Below are 20,990 nucleotides of genomic sequence, written 5' to 3' on the forward strand. Positions count from 1 at the left end.
TAATAACAATTACAAAGGTAAACTTACATTGTCTGACTAGAGAAGAGGGATTAGAGAAATCCAAATGTATACCCCCAAAAACCTACCCCCCGAATTTTATAGCAAATTCACATCGAACTCGGAGACCACAATTTTGAAAGGAAAAAAAAACGGAATTCCGGTTTAAACCGGAAGATTCTCATGCCTGTATAGGGCTTTATCATATCAAAGTGCTCAGCATTATTTTCCTGCAAGGTTAAATGGAGCTATGTTTTGAAATATGAGACCTATTCCCTTTATAGCGCCATGTCATGGTTTACAAGGTGGGGGTGGCGCAATTTGTTGCCGATCAGACCAGGAACGCTAGGGCGAGCCCCTTCTCTTTTCGATAAGTGTACTGGGTTCTTTTCAAACGTTACACAATACACGAGACCTACGGCTTTAATCCCATCTGAAGGACAAAGCATCATGGATGAGTTCTTGTTAAGGACACGGGTGTCATGACCGGGACTCGAACCCACACTCTGCTGATCAGAAAAACACCAGAGCTAGAGTCTGGTGCTCTTAAAGGAACACGTTGCCTTGGATCGGTCGAGTTGGTCTTTGAAAAGCGTTTGTAACCGTTTGTTATCAAATGCATGTGGTTAGAAAGATGTTGTAAAAGTTGAATACAATGATTCATGCAAACACGATTTGAAATTGCACGGTTTTCCTTTTACCTCGCCGACTAACACGGTCGGCCATTTATGGGAGTCAAATTTTTGACTGCCATAAATGGCCGACCGTGTTAATTTACACAGTAAAAGGAAAACCACTCAATTTAGAGGCCGATTTGTGTGGATCATTTTATTCTACTTTTACAACATCTTTCTAACCATGCATTTTATAACAAACGGTTACAAACGCTTTTTTATAGACCAACTTGTCCAATCCAAGGCAACGTGTTCCTTTAATTGCTAGGTCGCTCAACCCAACTGATTTACAAATCAAGCATGCGAGCTCGAAAACTTCCGAGCATGAACCCCAATTATTAACAATTATCTTTGGTTTTAAAAACCCTACTCAGCAATCTGTGGTGTTATTGTATGGTTATATTACCATTTCATTTGGAATATGATCTTTAAAAAAATAATTTAAAAAAAATGAATACCTACCTTGATCATACGTAAACACCGTCTTGATGAGGCTGGGCAGCTCACTGTGCTTTACGTTCAGCAGACTATCATCCATGCTGAGGAATGACGAGGTTGGGTCAATGCCCCGATACCCAAATGCCTGGTTGATAAGTTGCTGCTGGCCCTGAAATCAAATTGACAATTGGAAGTTTTTTCTCTTAATAATAATAATAATAATAATAATATTCAGTTTTTATATAGCACATTAAAGGAACACGTTGCCTTGGATCGGACAAATTGGTCAATAACAAACGTTTGTAACCATTTGTTATAAAATGTATATGGTTAGAAAGATGTTTTAAAAGTAGAATACAATGATTCACACAAGTTTGCCTCGAAATTGCGTGGTTTTTGGCCGACGGTGTTACTCAACGAGGTAAAAGGAAAACCACGCAATTTTGAGGCAAACTTGTGTGGATCATTGTATTCTACTTTTAAAACATCTTGCTACTCATATGCACTTTATAACAAACGGTTACAAACGCTTTTAAAAGACCAACTCAACCGATCCAAGGCAACAAGTTCCTTTAAGCAAACTATCATCCATGCTGAGGAATGATGAGGTTGGGTCAATACCCTGATACCCAAATGCCTGGTTGATAAGCTGCTGCTGGCCCTGAAATCAATTCATAATCCACCATATTTTTGACCGCATGAGGGCGCTGTCAATAGTGTTTTTTATCACTTCCGGGGGTATACACGATTCGTCTTGCAAACTTTTATTAGGCCTTCTGTCACTTTTGTTGTGCCGAGTTGTTAGTTGCTATAGAGGTGGATTATAACGGCTCCTTTAATGTCCGTTATGGTTATGAAGTCTGTGGTGGTAATGTGTTCCAGTCTTTAATTACTCATTTTGGTATGACGGAATATACCCCTGGAAGTGATTGAGAGCGCCCTCACGCAGGCAAAAATATGGCGCATTGGATGTTTTTTTCTCTTGAATCGCTGTGTGGTTTGATCTAGCATCATTTAAACAGTATGCCGTTTCATCGCGTCGGTGCAACAACGTCCTTAATCAGTTTGGTCTAGGCACTTATCTTGCCCACTTGTAAACTGCAACAAAACCATGGCGAGTAGGCAGGCCTGGATTTTCCTTCTTTTTTTTTAAGCAGGGAAAATGTGGCCATGTGCGCCTGCATACTCCACGTTACTAGGCATTCTTCGCTTATTTGGCGCTTGCACAGTAAGCGGTGATCGTAGGTGCATATTTAGGTGGTAAGCAGAGTCATGAAATTGGACTCAGATAATGTTGCCGTAAGACGGATAGCTTACCTCTTGTGAACACCATTTGCCTTGACACTGTTTCAACCAATTGATCTGTTTCTGCTGCTTCACGATGCTATTCAAAATATGACCTGAAGAGATTTTGAGAACAAAACTTGAAAATTGTGTTTTAAACTAACAGCAGGACAAGAGGAGGGTTTACTGTCTACATATGAAATTGAGCCCTTCTCACTTCTACTTAGTAGCAGAAAATTGTTAAGTAATACTTTCTGCTTAAGCAGCTGTATGAAATCGGGCCCTGGGGCCGATTTCACAAAGGTCTAAAAATCATCTTGGGAACTGCAAATCAATCGTAGTTGCTAAGCGAAGTGTGATGTCACAAAGAAAATTACTATGGTGATACTGAAAATTTGTCTTATGTTGAATTTTATTGCTTTTTAACATACTGGTAATAATAATAATAATACAAACTGTTTTTCTAAAGCGCCCAACACCTCCAAAAGAAAGTCTCTAAGCGCTCAGAGGAACAAAAGAAAAATCATGTATATGATGAATTGAAGAGATATGTTTTGAGAAGAGTCTTGAAACTTGAGATAGTGATGGCTTGTTTGATTTGTAGAGGGAGATTGTTCCATAAATAAGATGCAGCAAACTGAAAACTACGTTGACCATACACTTTGGTGGCAACAGTACGGATAACAAGGGTGTCTTTGTTAGCAGAACGGAGGTTTCTAGTAGCAGTGTATGGAGTGAGTAAATCTTTCAGCTAAGTTGGTCCACTTCCATCGAGCCCAGATCCCCCAAAAAGACTATTTGATCGATACTTACAAACTTCACTGAGGCGACACTGACTCATGCTGAACAGGCGGCCATTGAGGCTACCCTTCTGCCCTCTGGTGGTAGACGTCGTCGTCGACTCTCGGCAAGGTGGAATGTGGGCGCTGACAAGGTAGCATGCAGTCACCATGCCAACAACATCGGACCAACGGGCAACACTCTATGGATGTAATTATCATGAATTACTGTTACAATGGGCACAGACAATAACACTTCCGTTTCAGTGTGAAAACTGAAACATTAACAAGGCACTTGAAGGGTTTTGGTACTTTTTGTACGAGATAAAACACATTCGTCCATACGTACATGCTTTACAGATAAATATTACTTGCTGAGGTGATGTAGTTTTTGAGAAGTGAGACCCCCCAAAAATAAAAAGTTTCGTCTCATGTCCCACGAATTTACGCGACTCTCTCGAAAACATTGCTCTGTGATTTTCACCTTTTTTTTCACCGAAATTTTGACGATTAATGTCGCTGAAACTTCTACAGTTAAATCATATTATCCATCTTTATTCACAGTGGGTGGGGATTCATGTCATGGCAAAAAAACTTGATATACAAAAAGTATCAAGACCCTTTAAACATGGACATGACACTTACTGTAGCAGCCATCTTGGTGATCAGTGTGGCCAGATGGGTGTAGAGTTGGGCCTTCAGCTCTTGGATCACGTTAACAGCGAGTTCCTGCTCCTGGCTTTGCTGACTGGCTAAGATGTAGTCACTCGCTCGTAACATCTCTACATCCATCCTAGGGAGAAAAGACAATCAATGAATTGTGTTTAAAAATCCAACAAATGTTTTTTTTGGGGGGTAACCAAAAGCATTCAGCAGCCACAGCCAGGAACACCAGGGCGAACCCCTTCTCTTTTCGATAAGTGCACTGGGTTCTTTTACATGCGTTCCACAACACATGGGACCAACGGCTTTACGCCCTATCTGAGGACACTGCAATGGTTAAGTGTCTTGCTTAAGGACACAAGTGTCACGGCTGGAGATTCAACCCACACTCTGTTGATCAGAAACACCAGAGTTTGAATTTAGTAATCTTAACCGCTCGGCCATGACATTCCACAACTGACCAAAAGAGACCTCGCACCATCTCATGTCTACTTACTGTTTTAAGAATCATAGCTGAGTGACCAACGCGTGTAGTAGCCGTGTCAAGTCCGATAGTGACGAGCTTGTTAAGACCAAAAGGACAAACAAACAGATCTCCAACAAACGAACAACAAAAAACAAACTTAAGTACCAGTCTAGCACACCACCTCATGTCCACTTACTGTAAGAGAATCATAGCCGAGTGATCCACACGTGTAGCAGGCGTATCCAGGCTGATGGCGACAAGCTTGTCAAGACAAAAAGACAAACAAACAGATCCCAACAAACATACAAACAAACAAGTAACAGTCTAGCACCCCACCTCATGTCAACTTACTGTTTGAGAATCATAGCTGAGTGATCTACGCGTGTAGCAGGCGTGTCCAGGCTGATCGTGACTAGTTTGTTGAGGCTGATCAGAAGGTGACTGAACGTACCGATGTGATGGTTAGATGGTTCAGCCTCATTCACATTACCCAATAACATCTGACAGTGTCCGGAAGTCCCAAAGGGGAAAAAAAGGGAGAAAGATTATTAACTTACAGGGGAGGGGGTGGGAAGGTTAAATGAGCAAAACTCCCTTTTGTATAAACTCATTCTGTAAATCCATGTTTGTTTCTTTGTTTGTTTGTTTCTTAGTTTGTTTGGACGATTCCACTCTTGGGTACTTCTGCTTTGAATAATTAGCCGCATCTAACTTTTGGATCGAAACCAATTCATTCATTCGCTCATGAGTGTTATTAGAACAGCTGTTATCTAGACAAGAGGCTTGATAAGGAACTGTAAGCCGCTAACCGCAGTCATACGTAGCCTATCCCCTCTTTCAAATTGCTCTCTCTTCCAGAACAGTAGTTTGGTTTAGTTTACAGTATTGTTTTTGAATTGGTGGTTGTTTATATGCTGTTTTTGAAATGTTGCTATATTATTAGTTTCTAGTTTGTATTTTGCTCCGCGCTATGAGCGCCAAGACATGACAGATCTATACCAACGTGTTGTAAGTGTTCTTATTTTCATTATTATTATGTGATAATTGGATGCTACAGTGAAGTAATACAATTTTCTTTTTATCTATACTCCATACCTGATACAACTCAACGGTTTGCTCCCACCACTGGGTCTCGTGATCAAACAGTCTGGCGCCCTCTACCTGCAGACACAGTTCCTGCGCTTCCTTCAGCTTTCCGAGAATGGTCAAGACTTTCAGCAGTTGCAGGTTCAGCTTAAGGTCATTGGGATTGGATTTCTGATGATAACGATAATAAATAGTGGCTTTCTTATAAAGTGCTTTTTTTATTATTTCAGCACATCAATGACAATGACAGGATGGATAAAAACATTAAATTACATAAAATAACATTCATTTTGCAAACATGGCACCAGATTATTGTTTCGTTTGGTTACAATGAGTTGGATTGGAGTAAAATCAAGATGGCCACACCGTGATAAAGGTTTATAACCGGACAACTGGCATCCCCGTTGTAGCAACTGCATTCAGCAGGTACTTTCAGAAAATTTGCAACAAGCTACAGAGCTCTGATTTGTCTACCATATAATGTGACAAAATCAAGACACAAGATCACATTATAAGTACAGAAATTAAACACATCTCACCAGCTTCTGCCGCAGGTACATTTTAAATTCAGCTAACTTCCCACTCTTCCTGTATATATACTCCTGTTAAACAAGCAGACAAAAATATAAGAGGTACAACAATTACAGGGGTCAAAATTGCCACTTGGCCGTTAGCCTAGGACTACCAGATTTACAGCCGGGCTACTCATTTATCCAGTTTGATAACCCGGCAGGCTAGTGGAAAAATAATGCAAAAATCAACATCACATACGATAATGAACTGTGCTGATGGTATAGTTAAATGAAATATTTTCGATGACCAATTTGTTCCGTGACTCAAGATGTTATGTACTTTTCAGGCTACGGAAATCTCATCAGGGCTACTAGCAATTCTTGGTTACTAGCCCTTCCGACTACCATCAAGATACACTTAGTTTCGACCCCTGAATTATTTGGAACAAAATGCAAACAAAACAAATTCCAAGTATTACATGTTAATTACTACCAAGTAAACCCACAAAAAATTTAGAGCAAAATTACCATGATGTTATAAATCTTGGGATGTCCAGGGAATAATTTCTCTGCCCGCTCCGCCCAGTATCGGTGCCTGTCGGGCTCAAACTCCACGCGGCAGTACAACTCTGCAACTGTGTATACAATGTAAATCAAACAGGACATTAAAGGCAGTGGACACTATTGGTAATTGTCACTGACTAGCCTTCACAGTTGGTGTACCTCAACATATGCATAAAATAACAAACCTGTGAAAATTTGAGCTCAATCGGTCATCGAACTTGCAAGATATGAATGAAAGAAAAGAACACCCTTGTCACACGAAGGTGTGTGCGTTTAGATGGTTGATTTCGAGACCTCAAGTTCTAAATCTGAGGTCTCGAAATCAAATTCATGGATAACTTCTTTCTCGAAAACTATGGCACTTCAGAGGGAGCCGTTTCTCACAATGTTTTATACCATCAACCTCTCCCTATTACTCGTCACCAAGAAAGGTTTTATGCTAATAATTATTTTGAGTAATTACCAATAGTGTCCACTGCCTTTAAGACATTGGAAATTTGTGAAAAACATTGGGAGAAATTTCACAAAGATAATTTTTTAAACCACAGCTAGGGCTTAGGCTCTGGCTTACACTCTGGCTTAGGCTCGGGCTAAAGCTCCATCCACCTTCGTGTGACAAGGGTGTTTTTTTCTTTCATTATTATCTCGCAACTTCTACAACTGATTGAGCTCAACTGATTGATACACCAAGTGAGAAGACTGGTCTTTGACAATTACCAATAGTGTCCACTGTCTTTAAGGTTATAAAATGGTTCCAAAAGGCAATATTTGTGAAGTTCACTTTCAAATTTTTTCTCCTTTTTTTACGTTTTGAAAATTATGTGTGTGTAAATTACATGTGGGCTATTGACAAAAAAATTGCAGGCAATCCACAATTTTGGCTGACTCGTCCAGCCGGCAATTGAAAAAAAAAAAAAAAAAAAAAAAAAAAACTGTGTCCCTCTCGATCAAAGAGATGAGATTAAACATTTCTGAAAATTATTACCTTTTAAAACAAGATCTTTCTGGGTCTTATTGAGTTCCAGGCTGCGACGATAACTCTCAATGGCTTTCTGCACATTCTTCAGGGCTTCATGGATCTCGCCGAGAAGTCTGTGAGCTCTTCCATCACTAGGTTTGATGCTAATATAGTTTTGTGCATGCTGGAGGGCTGTTCCGTACTCCTGGGCCTGAACAAATGCACTCGCAATGTGGAACCCCTTTAATTGGATCTGTTGTTAGAAAAACATTATACAATTGTTGCACGTTGTGACGGGGTCCATGGCGTTTTGTACACCCGAGGGGGAAAATGGCACCGAGGGGGAAAATGGCACCCAAGGCAAAGCCGAGGTTGCCATTTTCCCCCGAGGGTGTACAAAACCCATGGACCCCAAATCGCAGCGTGCAACAATTGTTTTGTTATACCTTGGTAACATGATTATTCCTCTTTTCAAAGTTATGTTGTCATCTTCAAATTCAAACATTATAATGACGGAATATGCATCTAGTTTAATAAGCAGACGAACAGTTCTTCAAATAAGAAACCATTCTTCACTGTTCCCTCGAACCCGCGGCCGTTTCGGTACTAAGCGCTGGATATCGACTAACGGTGGGAATGATCAAGTTGATGTACACCGGTTAATATCACTCATGTTACCCGCCGCGCTGTGCAGCCATGGTACATGCGTATTTGTTGCATGGCACATGATTGGTTCTCGACCAATCAAACTCCACAACTTGTTACCGAGGTATTAAACAATATATTTTGTTTCATGGCTTAAATTTGACACTGGACTTCCAGCCAGAGGCCAGTGATTTTAGCCTTGGGCTAGTAAACTCAAAACCTGACAAGTCTGGCCATGTTTTTCCGTTACTTCTCAATTATCAAGTAATTAAACTACAGCGGGATTCGCACCTGAGCCTTTGGATTAACATGATATTGGCAGAGCGCCAGCATGTAAATCTAAAAACTGCAGGTTAAAATCCTGCTCTTGACTGTAAAAAACAATTAGGCCTATGTTAAATCTGAAATTAATTTTGAATTGTCCTCGAATAATGGAGTTCTCAAGTATGATGTACCATGCCACGACTTAGGTATTACAAATTTGTATCAAAAATTCCACCAGTGGCTGTATCACTGGTGGAATAATACTTTATTTTTGGATCTGCCGTCAATTTCAATCATTGTTCTCTTTTGTTTTGTCTTTTGTCTAAAACTGAGAAAATTATGAGATTCCTTCAGCCTAACTTGCAAAAACTCGATCGTGAGCGATAAACCCTCGCAAACAAAAGGGAGATTTGTTTCAGTGGACCATGGGATACACAAATTAATATCTAAGGTAGGCCTACCAGTAAGGTATACATTTCCATATGGTGTCACCACCTTTTCACTCATTTTTACAAAAAGGGATATCTCATTTTTATTGAGGTAAATTTAATAGATAATAATAATAATAATAACAAATTCTTATATAGCGCATTTCACAATAACCGTATCAATGCTCTTTACATTAGTACCCTGGTCATGGGGCCAATAACATCCCTGTAATGTTTCTCAGCTCCCTTGGGAGTATACAGCCCTGAGCTGCCTGTAAGGCGCTTGTGGCTTTTTCATACACAATAACAACCTCTACCCTCGCAGGTACCCATTTATACCCCTGGGTGAAGAGAAGCAATTATAGTAAAGTGTCTTGCTCAAGGACACAAGTGTCACGACCGGGATTCGAACCCACACTCCGGTGAATCAGCACCAGAACTTGAATTCGATGCTCTTAACCACTCGGCCATGACACTCTTTGTTATTTCATATCGAATGAAAAAGTGGTGGCGCCATACGGAAACTTTTCCCCAGTAAGTAAGGTATGGTGGTGGTAAACATGGTAAAGCACAACAAAAAATGACACAATCTGATCTGACAGACAGGCAGAAAGTCATGTGTCGAAATTACACGCTTTATTGATTACTTAGAATGCAAAACCAATCTTCCCGAATCGAATTTTTGTTTTCAACACTGAAATTCAGAATTACCTCTCGGGGGTTGTCTCGCGCCTTCTGTCGAACAGATTCCAGAAGTTTATCGGCCTCGAACTTCTTCCGATTCGTCTGACTCATGATGAGATTTATAGATTTTCACACTGTAAAATGTAATTCATTTGGTTGACGGATATGTAGAAATTCAAAATCATCACGATATTGCGTGCCAGTCAAATTTCAAAGAAAGAGGGCGGTAGACTGAGCGCGCGCTACACACCCGCGTAAAAAGAAAGGTCCGGGTCCTTGAAAGCAAAAAGCAAAATGGCCACTTTTCGGCCGCCTAACGGCAGAGTAATATATTGTTATTGTTATTATTTATTCGGCCAAGATACAAGACAATAACGTTCACAGAAAAATACAGTATATACTACAAGTTAACAGATTCAGGAAAACTAGCATATGAAAACAAATCAAAATTGGAAATAAAATATTAATTTGATATTATTTATTGAAAAAAAATTGTATAATACAAAACGCAGTTTGAAGAAAAAGGATGGAAAAGAGAGAGGGGGGTTGAGCAACTGCAAGACAACGAGGAAAACAATATTTATCTGCTTCAGTCAGGTGGCTTTCCAAAACGTTTACTGCTATGAGGTGATAGGGGGCAAAAAAGCAAGTGCATCAGCGTCAGCCTGCCAGCTAGAGTGACACTTGTGTCCCTCAGCAAGACACACTTATTATTTGCTTCTCTCCACCCAGGAGTAAATTGGTATGTGTGAGGGCAGAGATGGTACTTGTGATTGATTTAGCCGAGAAAGTAGCGCATATATTATTGCGCACAGATTGTATAATCCCCAGGGAGCTGAGTTGGTTTAAACGTGGAGGTAGAAATAGCCTCCATAGTTTAAGGAATGAATTAAGGCCCAGTGACCAGGGGTAATACTGTCTGAAGCGCTTTAAGACACCCCTCGGGCATGGAAAGCGCTATATAAAAAAACGGTATATTATTATTATTATTATTAGAGGAGATAATTGTAAAACCTGCTTTCCAGTTAACAGAAAATCAGAAAAATAGAAAATGCGTTAAAAAAAAAACATAAACTCTGCTTTTCTGCTATTCTAACCAGAAAAGTAGACACAGTGTCCCCGCCCCCCACCCTGGCCTACGGCAAACTGTATACAAACTTCTTACGATAGCACCCTGCCCTTGAATCCTGCTCAATCCAAATTTCGAGACCGTCTTCTACTTGCACAACAGCTAAAACTAGTTAGGTCACGTCCACTAGCTATGTTGGACTACTATAGCCCTACATAATAGTTTGCATTTTGTTAAAATGCCAATTATTTTGTAGGGCTTTAAAAGTATTTCGTGCATTGCCCGTTGCATAATGCAAAAGTTGTGTTATGCAAAAGCAATGATTTTAATTTTTCCTTTTTTAACAGCTTCATCCCAAAGTGCATAAAATAAAAAATCTGCAATTGTTTTACTCAGGTTTGGTCATGGAGTTGCAAAAACATCCTTGTTGCGCAAAACCAGTGTGTGCTCTCAGCAGATGCCCATAAAAGAGAGGCCCAAGTCTGAAAAGTACCGTTTTTTATAAGGACAGTGATATATTTTATAGAGTCCTTTCTAACAATGTTTTATGCTATTCACTAGTTCTCCATTGCTCATTACATAGTAAGTTTTTATGCTAACAATAATTAAGTTGGAGTAAGTTATATGCTATTCACTATTTCTCCATTGCTCATTGCAAAGTAAGTTTTTATGCTAGTAAATAATTAAGTTGGAGTAAGTTTTATGTTATTCACTAGTTCTCCATTGCTCATTACAAAGTAAGTTTTTATGCTAACAATAATTAAGTTGGAGTAAGTTTTATGCTATTCACTAGTTCTCCATTGCTCATTACAAAGTAAGTTTTTATGCTAACAATAATTAAGTTGGAGTAAGTTTTATGCTATTAGTTCTCCATTGCTCATTACAAAGTAAGTTTTTATGCTAACAATAATTAAGTTGGAGTAAGTTATATGTTATTCACTAGTTCTCCATTGCTCATTACAAAGTAAGTTTTTATGCTAACAATAATTAAGTTGGAGTAAGTTTTATGCTATTCACTAGTTCTCCATTGCTCATTACAAAGTAAGTTTTTATGCTAACAATAATTAAGTTGGAGTAAGTTTTATGCTATTAGTTCTCCACTGCTCATTACAAAGTAAGTTTTTATGCTAACAATAATTAAGTTGGAGTAAGTTATATGTTATTCACTAGTTCTCCATTGCTCATTACAAAGTAAGTTTTTATGCTAACAATAATTAAGTTGGAGTAAGTTTTATGCTATTCACTAGTTCTCCATTGCTCATTACAAAGTAAGTTTTTATGCTAACAATAATTAAGTTGGAGTAAGTTTTATGCTATTCACTAGTTCTCCATTGCTCATTACAAAGTAAGTTTTTATGCTAACAATAATTAAGTTGGAGTAAGTTTTATGCTATTAGTTCTCCATTGCTCATTACAAAGTAAGTTTTTATGCTAACAATAATTAAGTTGGAGTAAGTTATATGTTATTCACTAGTTCTCCATTGCTCATTACAAAGTAAGTTTTTATGCTAACAATAATTAAGTTGGAGTAAGTTTTATGCTATTCACTAGTTCTCCATTGCTCATTACAAAGTAAGTTTTTATGCTAACAATAATTAAGTTGGAGTAAGTTATATGCTATTCACTATTTCTCCATTGCTCATTGCAAAGTAAGTTTTTATGCTAGTAAATAATTAAGTTGGAGTAAGTTTTATGTTATTCACTAGTTCTCCATTGCTCATTACAAAGTAAGTTTTTATGCTAACAATAATTAAGTTGGAGTAAGTTTTATGCTATTCACTAGTTCTCCATTGCTCATTACAAAGTAAGTTTTTATGCTAACAATAATTAAGTTGGAGTAAGTTTTATGCTATTAGTTCTCCATTGCTCATTACAAAGTAAGTTTTTATGCTAACAATAATTAAGTTGGAGTAAGTTATATGTTATTCACTAGTTCTCCATTGCTCATTACAAAGTAAGTTTTTATGCTAACAATAATTAAGTTGGAGTAAGTTTTATGCTATTCACTAGTTCTCCATTGCTCATTACAAAGTAAGTTTTTATGCTAACAATAATTAAGTTGGAGTAAGTTTTATGCTATTAGTTCTCCACTGCTCATTACAAAGTAAGTTTTTATGCTAACAATAATTAAGTTGGAGTAAGTTATATGCTATTCACTAGTTCTCCATTGCTCATTAAAAAGTAAGTTTTTATGCTAATAATAATTAAGTTGGAGTAATAACCACAGACATAAAGATGTCTGTGGTATAACCGACTGTGTCCATCTTTCTATGCGTGTAAATCGACGCGTATAATAAATCTATCGTTTTGAAATAGAGGGCGCCTTTTCGACAGAGCCTAGTCGGAGATTTTTGGGTCTGGGAACCAGACTAGTTTACACTTCGCATGCATGTGTGTACGTGACGTGTGTACATGTAGTGTCACTTGTCTTCTCTACTCTCTTGGCGCATGAATGTGTGCTGCTGTCAAATTCAACGATGGACAGATGCGCTATCAACTAATGCGCCATATAAAAAGTTCTGCACCAAGTTATTTTATTTATTGCAAATTCAACTTGCCTGAATAGGGGTGGTTCATACTTTTAGTATATTTTTTTTCCAGATCAAGTGTCCCTAAAATTAAAAACATTCGGGGATCGAGCATCGTAGGCCTATAGTTCTTCATCGGAGAGGCTGGTAGTGGAAAAGGTACAGGAACAAGATAATTTTCCGTACCTCCCCCTCATGCTCTAAACATGCAAGGTGGTGTGTCAAATCCGATGAAGATTGAAGTATATCTCTTAATAATTACTATTACAGATCTCCGCACAACCTGGTGATGTCCATGCATGTTACCCTCTGCCCGTACCCAGTGACCCCGCCTCCAAGCACCTGTAATCCTTTCATTCCCACCCAGCCAATCCCTTCGTGCCTCCTCCCATCATGTCCCACTCTAGCACTATCAACGCCATAGTATTATTGTGAAGAAAAACATTTGTCCCACAGATTTTCTATTTTTTTTGGAACAAAGGTGATTTGTTAACTTCAACTTGATTCAAGTTTCGAAAATAATTGATATTTTTTTTCAGGGGCAATCACCCTTTAAATTAATCAAATCCAGATCACCACCAAGTACACGTTGTGTTATGAAACAACCGCAGGCTAGTTCACTGGTATCCGATATACACGCGTTTTCCGATGTTCCTAAAAACTCGGGACCAGTTTCTCCTAAAGACGTCAAAAACATTTGCTCATGCGTACTTAGACGAAAATGGCTGTCGCCTCCTGCATAAACATTGAGGATCGTCGAGAAAATGGCCAGATTTTTTACTTTTGATGAAGACAAGGGTAAGCTTTTCACTGTTTTAGCATAGTTTCTGATATACTTCGACGTATCCCAGATGTTCTTGAAGTTGTTATTCCCTAAATGCAGGCAAACGCTTGAGTTTTAAAAAGTGAAACGTGTCAGTTTTGCTCTTTTTACGCAGCCCGTCTTGCACGTAGACTGACTGCAGAGACACAGCAGTATACACACGGACCAATTTTGTTTCCAGCTGGCCCCAGGCCTTGTCCGTCGGAAGTTCGTACAGACTAGTTTGTGCAATGTTATAAATAAATTAATGACTGGTGTTTATATTATTGTTTTATATAAGCGACATAAAAGCTAATGTCTGGCCCTCAAAGAGCGTTAATATTTTTTATGGTTTCATTGACAGTTCGTTGAGTTTAGCCTCCCTAAACTTTAGTTAGGGTTATAATTTATTTCACAATTTTAATTTGAAAAACATCGCATTTTGGGGAACACTGATTCACTGGACACTGATGAAAGAAAGGACCTAAAGTGAAATAAAATTAGTTATGAAAGGGAGTTTGCAGTCTATATTGTCTTGTCATGGATCCAACAAGCTCCTCAGCTATCCCTACTTAATATTTTATTTTATTTTAAGGAGCGACTTAAACTTATTGCTTGGTGTATGGCATCGGGGGCTGATTTAACTTGTGGCGGGAGTGAGTTCCAGATTGGTGTTGTTATCAGATACAAGGGCTAATCAAACAGTCGGTGACAAATGTGTCGTGTGAATTTGTGAGGCTTAATTTATAAAATAAAGTAAAACTGTTGAAACAATTTTACTTCGGATTTCTTATTATTGAATTGAAATAGCTTGTCTCTGTCATTAGTTGACACTGACACAGTCAATTAGTTAGTGATCAAATGAGGGCCTACCAAGTGGCTTAGTGTATTTTAGTAGAATCACCATTTAATTGGTTTGGAAACCCTTTTTAATTCCCTCTCTCTCTGTTTTTTAAAATAAATATTTTGTTTGTTTGGTAATGCTGTTTTTGTTGCTTTTTGCTGGGGGGCGCGGTCTCATCACTGTCGCCATTACAATAATGGCCACAGTGATGAGACCGATGTTAAAAGCGGAGCCATTAACAGCTCAACAAGGTGGGCTATCATCATGTAGCATTCATTACCTTTTTCATTGCACATCAGTACATTTGATAACTAAACTGGTGGTAAAATTATATAGTAATGATGATCATTGTTTGACCCTACACAAGGACTATATCAACTCAAAAAGGATCTTTCAAATAGAGCACAATGAGAGTGAGATTCAAGGTCTCCAGAATCAATTAATCAACTGTTGAATCCCTGTGAAAACAGAACAGGTTGCACAGGTTGCGTTTTGCTAAAGTGGTCTGCTGGAGATTCCATAGTGGGGTCCTCCATTTAGACTTCAGACTGGTCACCATATGCAACCATCCCATGCAGGGCATTTCCTCTGCACACATTTCTTATTTTTTTGTGACAGGTGTTTTGAAGGGGGCTTGAAATTTTTCATTTGTATAAATTTTGTTTAGTTGCTGAATGGTTTTTATAAGGACCAATCAGTGTACAAAACTTTACTGATTTTTCCTAAAGACAGTATCATGGGATACATTAAGTCCTTCATGCATTAGGCCTAACTATAACTTTGTCAGTGTAATAGCCACGGTGGGCAGTGCCAGGCAGGGCCTTCTCAGAACCATGTACAGCTATGTCAAAACGAACACATTTCGCCCAACACTCTGAGCAAAATACACTGTGCTGCCCAGCATGGTTTCCCCCAGATTGCGCTTCAGAAATGATGGCCCCGTACCTAAAAATTAATAATGTTGTTGAACTGCTAGCCCTTTGTGGACTGAATTGGATTTAGAGCCCACCACTAAAATTGGTCTAGCTGCAACACTGATCTTCGTTACTTTCAAATAGATTTGTGTCTAGACTGGTTCCTGTTCTTATTCATAGGATTAAAAATGCAAGATTATAAAACTGCCTGCCCAAACTTAGGTTTTGAAACTGAACATAATATTATTCAATTGTTTTGAAATTGTATCCAAACAGTATTGAGTTTTGGAACTGAAACTACATGAGATTTCATTTGTCAGAGTTTAGGTTTCTGCTATGGATTGTTCCGGTTTACCAAGATTTATGAAAAGGGCTTAGCCTATAAGTCCAAAGCGGATTCAATGTGGAAAGGGCGATGACCGGTGGGTCTAAGTGCAGGGGGCATGACCAGTTGGTTTAGTGGTGCTAGGGGATAGCAGATCCTGCTCAGTTAACATTTTCGCCCAGCAATTTTGCATCAAGGAAAGTATTTAGACTGAACTTGTTTTGTGCACGCTGAATGCTAGTATTGAGCAGCGGATAATAGTTTGTTAATACTGTGTATCATTTTCCTGTGCTTTACAAGGGAAATCAGTCAGTGCTGCTTGTTCGAAACCGATAACAATCTACGTAGGTTCAATGACCCTGTGTTTAAAAGAAACAATCAGGTATTTAATCAAAATATAAATGCAAGCAGGAAACCTTTTTCTTTCAGACATTTGGCAACAACAAGCAATCTGATTAGCAATTTTATAACTTTAAATCACCCCAAACAAAATAAAACAAATTGCCTCAAAGGGAATGTACTCAAAGGGAACATTTTAAGTCATAAGATCAAACCACTGCAGTTGTTCAGAATTTTCTATATTATGCACATTGTACATATTATAGGCCTATACGTATATTTAGAAGATTTTTCACTAGAGCAGTTGTACAATGTCTCACAACTCCTCAGCTCAGATTTCTTCACTTAAGCAAGTCATATAGAAACTGAATTAACTGTAAACAACTTGAGTTTTTGATTTCTTTCCTCCTTTGTTTTTGCTATGTCAAAATGATCCAGATGTGGAATTGGATGTATGCACAGTGTAATGTGTTTGTGTTTGTACATGTACATTGTACATTTTACGTGTACGTACATTGTTCGTGTACGCACATTGTTTGTGTGTTGTTTGTGTCTACATTTTTTGTATAAATGTACCTGGTTCGTGCATTTTTCATGTTCGTGTACTTATTGAACATAAAGTGTTACTCTCTAGGAGAAAGCTTCACTGTGCGTTCATGTACTCAAGTACAAATAAATTAGCATGTAATTCATGTTTGAAGTGTTCCGAACGGATTAAACACTTTCTAACTTTGCTTTAGCTGTGGATTTATCCCCATATGGTTTAAGCACACTTTCTACGTGTAAACACAAATCTGTAACCACAGAATTAGTAATCCCTGTGAAAAGTGAGCAAAAATCCCCACACTGGCTTCAAAATTAGTTTTTGGCCAAGTTTGATAAAAGATTCAGTTTCATTTAGTACAGTAATAGACCTTTATCACGGTGTCGGTGTGGCCATCTTGATTTTGATCCATTCCAACTCATTGTAACCAAACTGAGGCTGGACGAAATAATAGTCTGGTGCCATGTTTGCGCAATGCATTTGAGTTATATATAAGAACTGGAGGGTGCACTGGTGATGCTTCTTGCACAACGACGCGACGTGACGGGACCGTAAGGAGACACGCGCGCCTTTCTGCACGCGCGTTGAATATGAAGAATACGTTGGAGTTTGTGTTTATTGAACGCTGACGCGATGCTGTTTTGTCAACTTACAAACTGGCCGCACAAACACAGGCTAAGCAATGCCTGTTTGTTCAACTTAGAAAATGGCCGCCTGCGCGCATACGGGGCGCGTATATAGGCCAGTGCGCCCTCTAGTTCTTATATATAACTCTATGGCGCAATGAATGTTAGCGTTCATGTTTGTTATGGAAACGGGGAACATGACCAAGATGTCTGTAGCATGGTTACAATGATTTACAGTTGGAGGCAACATTCTTATTCTTTATTTTGCCATTAAATACGCACTACAGTTTGTAAGTAAAATTAATAAATACACAAATAGAAAATTATTTTTAAGTAATCAAATAGCAAACCATAAAGGCACAACAACTTTTTACAAAACAACCGTAATGTGATGGCCAGGATTAACAAAAGTAAAAATTAACAATGTAGTTCGAAAAGCCACCCTTTTCTTTATTATAATCAGAAAAAGAGAAAAGTCTAGAAAGTAGAAATAATGCACTGCATGTTTGGACTTCGTCAGTCTTAAATACACGCATTAAACAGAAATTTACCGTATGTAAACCTAGATGTGAAAAATCACTGAAAACTAGCATAGTTTAATTTATTTTTTTACAAAGACACTTTATGTTATTTTCTTTGCTGTAATTATCCCGCGGACAATTGTAATTCCTGTCATTGTGATCAGGATAGCCTTCTTTTCATTTTGGTAAAAAAAACAGTGACACTCCCATTTTTTGTTCATTGTACCTGTAGAATGCAATCAAGTTTTGTCTATACACTTTTCAATATTGATATCAATATGAGATCCATATGTTGGTTTTTATTTAATGAGCTGTCATCATCATAAATTTTATCAGGAAACCTCATCCACACACAATAGCGCTCCCTCTAAAAAGAGATTGGCTCACATGATAAATTGAGTGTGCACAGAAATGAGGGTAGCCACGTCTTTTCAATTATCATACAGTTGACTTCAAATACAGGCAGGTCGAACATCAAACTTTCCAGTCTAATGAAAAGCCCAAGTAATATTTTTTAATCATTTCTGGTTGAGTTTGCCATCAACAACCAGAACTCAAACATATGGCTGGTGTACTAAAGTAGAGTATAGATGATTATATGAATTTAATTGCACACCGCAAGAGGAAAATATTCGCACCATACTGTGGAAGTGTGTGTACGATGAGTGTATTGTGTATAGCATGTATGACCTTATGGTTGCATTATGAATGTACATTTACACGTACACTTTATGCCTACAGACTACACGTACTCTACTACGTACAGGCTCCATATGGTTCATTGCTTGCTGCTTATGTGTTGACAATTTTGTCTGCGAAAAAAAGGGAAATTTAGTATAATACATAATGCAGTTGGACACGTTGTTTTCTGTGATGATGTATTGAGCCATTTACAGAGTGCTATTATTGTATACATTATGTCTGTAGTAGAGCCAAGCAACAAGTGTTGTAGACCGAAATTGTGTTTGACATAAACAAATTATAATGTCTGGCTTGAAATAAACGAACTAGTAATATTTAAGTACATGGTTAGCTCACTGGTTCTCGTAATGTGGTAACCTGATATTTTACTCATCTAGATTAATGCATTTCCTGTAAACCAATCCTTGTGTTTCTGAAATCACATCTGGCAAAGAGCCTTTTTAATAATTTATCAGGAAAAATAAAACACCATGATAAGAGCACAGAGTTTTGTCTATCTGTTGTGATTTAAAGGACAATGGATGGAAGTTGCTTTGTAATTAATTTTTTAATTTTTTTTATTTTGATTAAAGAAGGTTTTTAATCTGGTGAATCAGTATTTCAAGCAGTTGGAAACGTTGTTTTCTGTGATGATGCATTGAGCCATTTACAAAGTGCTATTAATGTACACATTATAATATACTGTAGTAGAGCCAAGCAACAAGTAGACTGAAATTGTGTTTGACATAAACAAGTATGTCTGGCTTGAAATAAACGAACTAGTAATATTTAAGGACATGGTAAGCTCACTGGTTCTCGTAATGTGGTAACCCGATATTTTACTCATCTAGATTAATGCATTTCCTGTAAACCAATCTTTGTGTTTCTGAAATCACATTCGGCAAAGAGCCTTTATAATAATTTATCACGAAAAATAAAACGGCATGTGAGAGCACAGAAGTTTGTCTATCTGTTGTGATTTAAAAGGACAATGGATGGAAGTTGCTTTATAATTAAAAGGTTTTCAATCAGATTCAGTATTTTAAACTCACATTTTACGTAGGTTTTCCCGGTCGTTTTCAGCAAAGAAGCTGCCTAAGTTTTACTTAATGCACATTCATACTCTTCAGTGCAATTGTCATATTTATTTATTTGTTTCATTTAAATGTATATTTATTTATTTATTTCATATATGATATACTTATTGTTTTTTCGGGGGGGGGGGGGGGGTTCTCTTGTAAAAACACATCTGGTTTTGAAAGTTTTGCCCTGTGGTCTCTTAGATATTTCTTGAAAATCACGCCAGTACTAGTCCTACATAGTTTAAAAGGTTTTTGAAGATGAAAGATAGCACATGGTTGTTCAAATTGAATTGAAAAAAGGTTGTCCAGAAGATGCCAAGACATCCCACTGGCTACCACCGCTTGTGACTGTGAGTGGGAACAAAAGCTTCAAACAGGCCTGTATGTTTTGTTTTTGAAAGGACAAGGGCATCAAGGCATTTTTTCCTTGGTAAATGGCACCCTATGAGGAAATTTTAATCTTCTCCTGTCAGGGCATTTCAAGGGCACCAAGGCAATTACTAGAGCGCATGGAGGTAATTGCCTTCATTGCCTCCATGATGAAGTATCGGGCCTGATCAAAGCTTGTAACTATTTATTTATTTATTTATTTCTTGTTTATCCAGGGAAATCCTTTCAGTCAGAAAAACTCACCTATCTCCCATGGATCCCAGCTAATAACAACCTATAGAAGTGCACTTAAGATAAAAGATTAAAAATTTACGCAGTAAAACATTGCACATTCATTTAAAAAACACTAGAACCAAGCACACATAAACTACAAAATAGCATTTTTAAATAGGATGAAGAAAATTAAAGGGGAAAGAACACACATCCTATTGAAGCACTCATCCAAACTGTTTTCCAAGCTTATTGTAATCTAATTTCAGGGCATTTCAAGGGCACCAAGGCAATGACTAGGGGGCATGGAGGTAATGGCCTTCATTGCCTCCATGAAGTATCACTCGGGGCCTGATCAAAGCTGGTAACTATTTGCCAAGCTTACTGCTTAGCAGAATATATTCGAGGTTGGAGCCAGTGGGAGAGCTGTCATCTGTTGAGGAAGTCCCCACTTCCTGGGGCTGTAGCTCAGAGACAAAAGTAAACACAGACCCACAACTGATTGAAATGACTATCACTTGGTGGTACTGCCCTTCTGTACACAATACCCCAGGAATGCTATTTTCAGCAATGACGTTTGACCACAATGGAAAGTTTATCCGGAGTAAAACACTTTAAAGCCCCTTTGTACTGGAGCTTTGAAAGTCTTCACTATTATGTCATTGTTTATTTT

General features: G+C 38.1%; 1 protein-coding gene across 1 annotated transcript in view; it reads right to left on the reverse strand.

The window, feature by feature from the left end:
- Positions 1-9,633, reverse strand: part of LOC117298712 (E3 SUMO-protein ligase RanBP2-like) — a 41,150-nt gene extending 31,517 nt beyond the window's left edge. The window contains exons 1-10 of the mRNA XM_033782029.1: positions 9,470-9,633; positions 7,449-7,674; positions 6,428-6,534; positions 5,927-5,989; positions 5,397-5,558; positions 4,653-4,801; positions 3,818-3,965; positions 3,207-3,375; positions 2,427-2,509; positions 1,134-1,278 (exon numbers count right to left, since the gene is read on the reverse strand). Coding sequence (XP_033637920.1) covers positions 1,134-1,278; positions 2,427-2,509; positions 3,207-3,375; positions 3,818-3,965; positions 4,653-4,801; positions 5,397-5,558; positions 5,927-5,989; positions 6,428-6,534; positions 7,449-7,674; positions 9,470-9,553 — 1,336 coding nt within the window. The 5' untranslated portion in view covers positions 9,554-9,633. The remainder of the gene's footprint in view (positions 1-1,133; positions 1,279-2,426; positions 2,510-3,206; positions 3,376-3,817; positions 3,966-4,652; positions 4,802-5,396; positions 5,559-5,926; positions 5,990-6,427; positions 6,535-7,448; positions 7,675-9,469) is intronic.
- Between the last annotated feature and the right edge of the window lie 11,357 nt (positions 9,634-20,990).

The sequence above is a fragment of the Asterias rubens genome, chromosome 13 (assembly GCF_902459465.1).
Source record: "Asterias rubens chromosome 13, eAstRub1.3, whole genome shotgun sequence".
NCBI lineage: Eukaryota > Metazoa > Echinodermata > Asteroidea > Forcipulatida > Asteriidae > Asterias > Asterias rubens.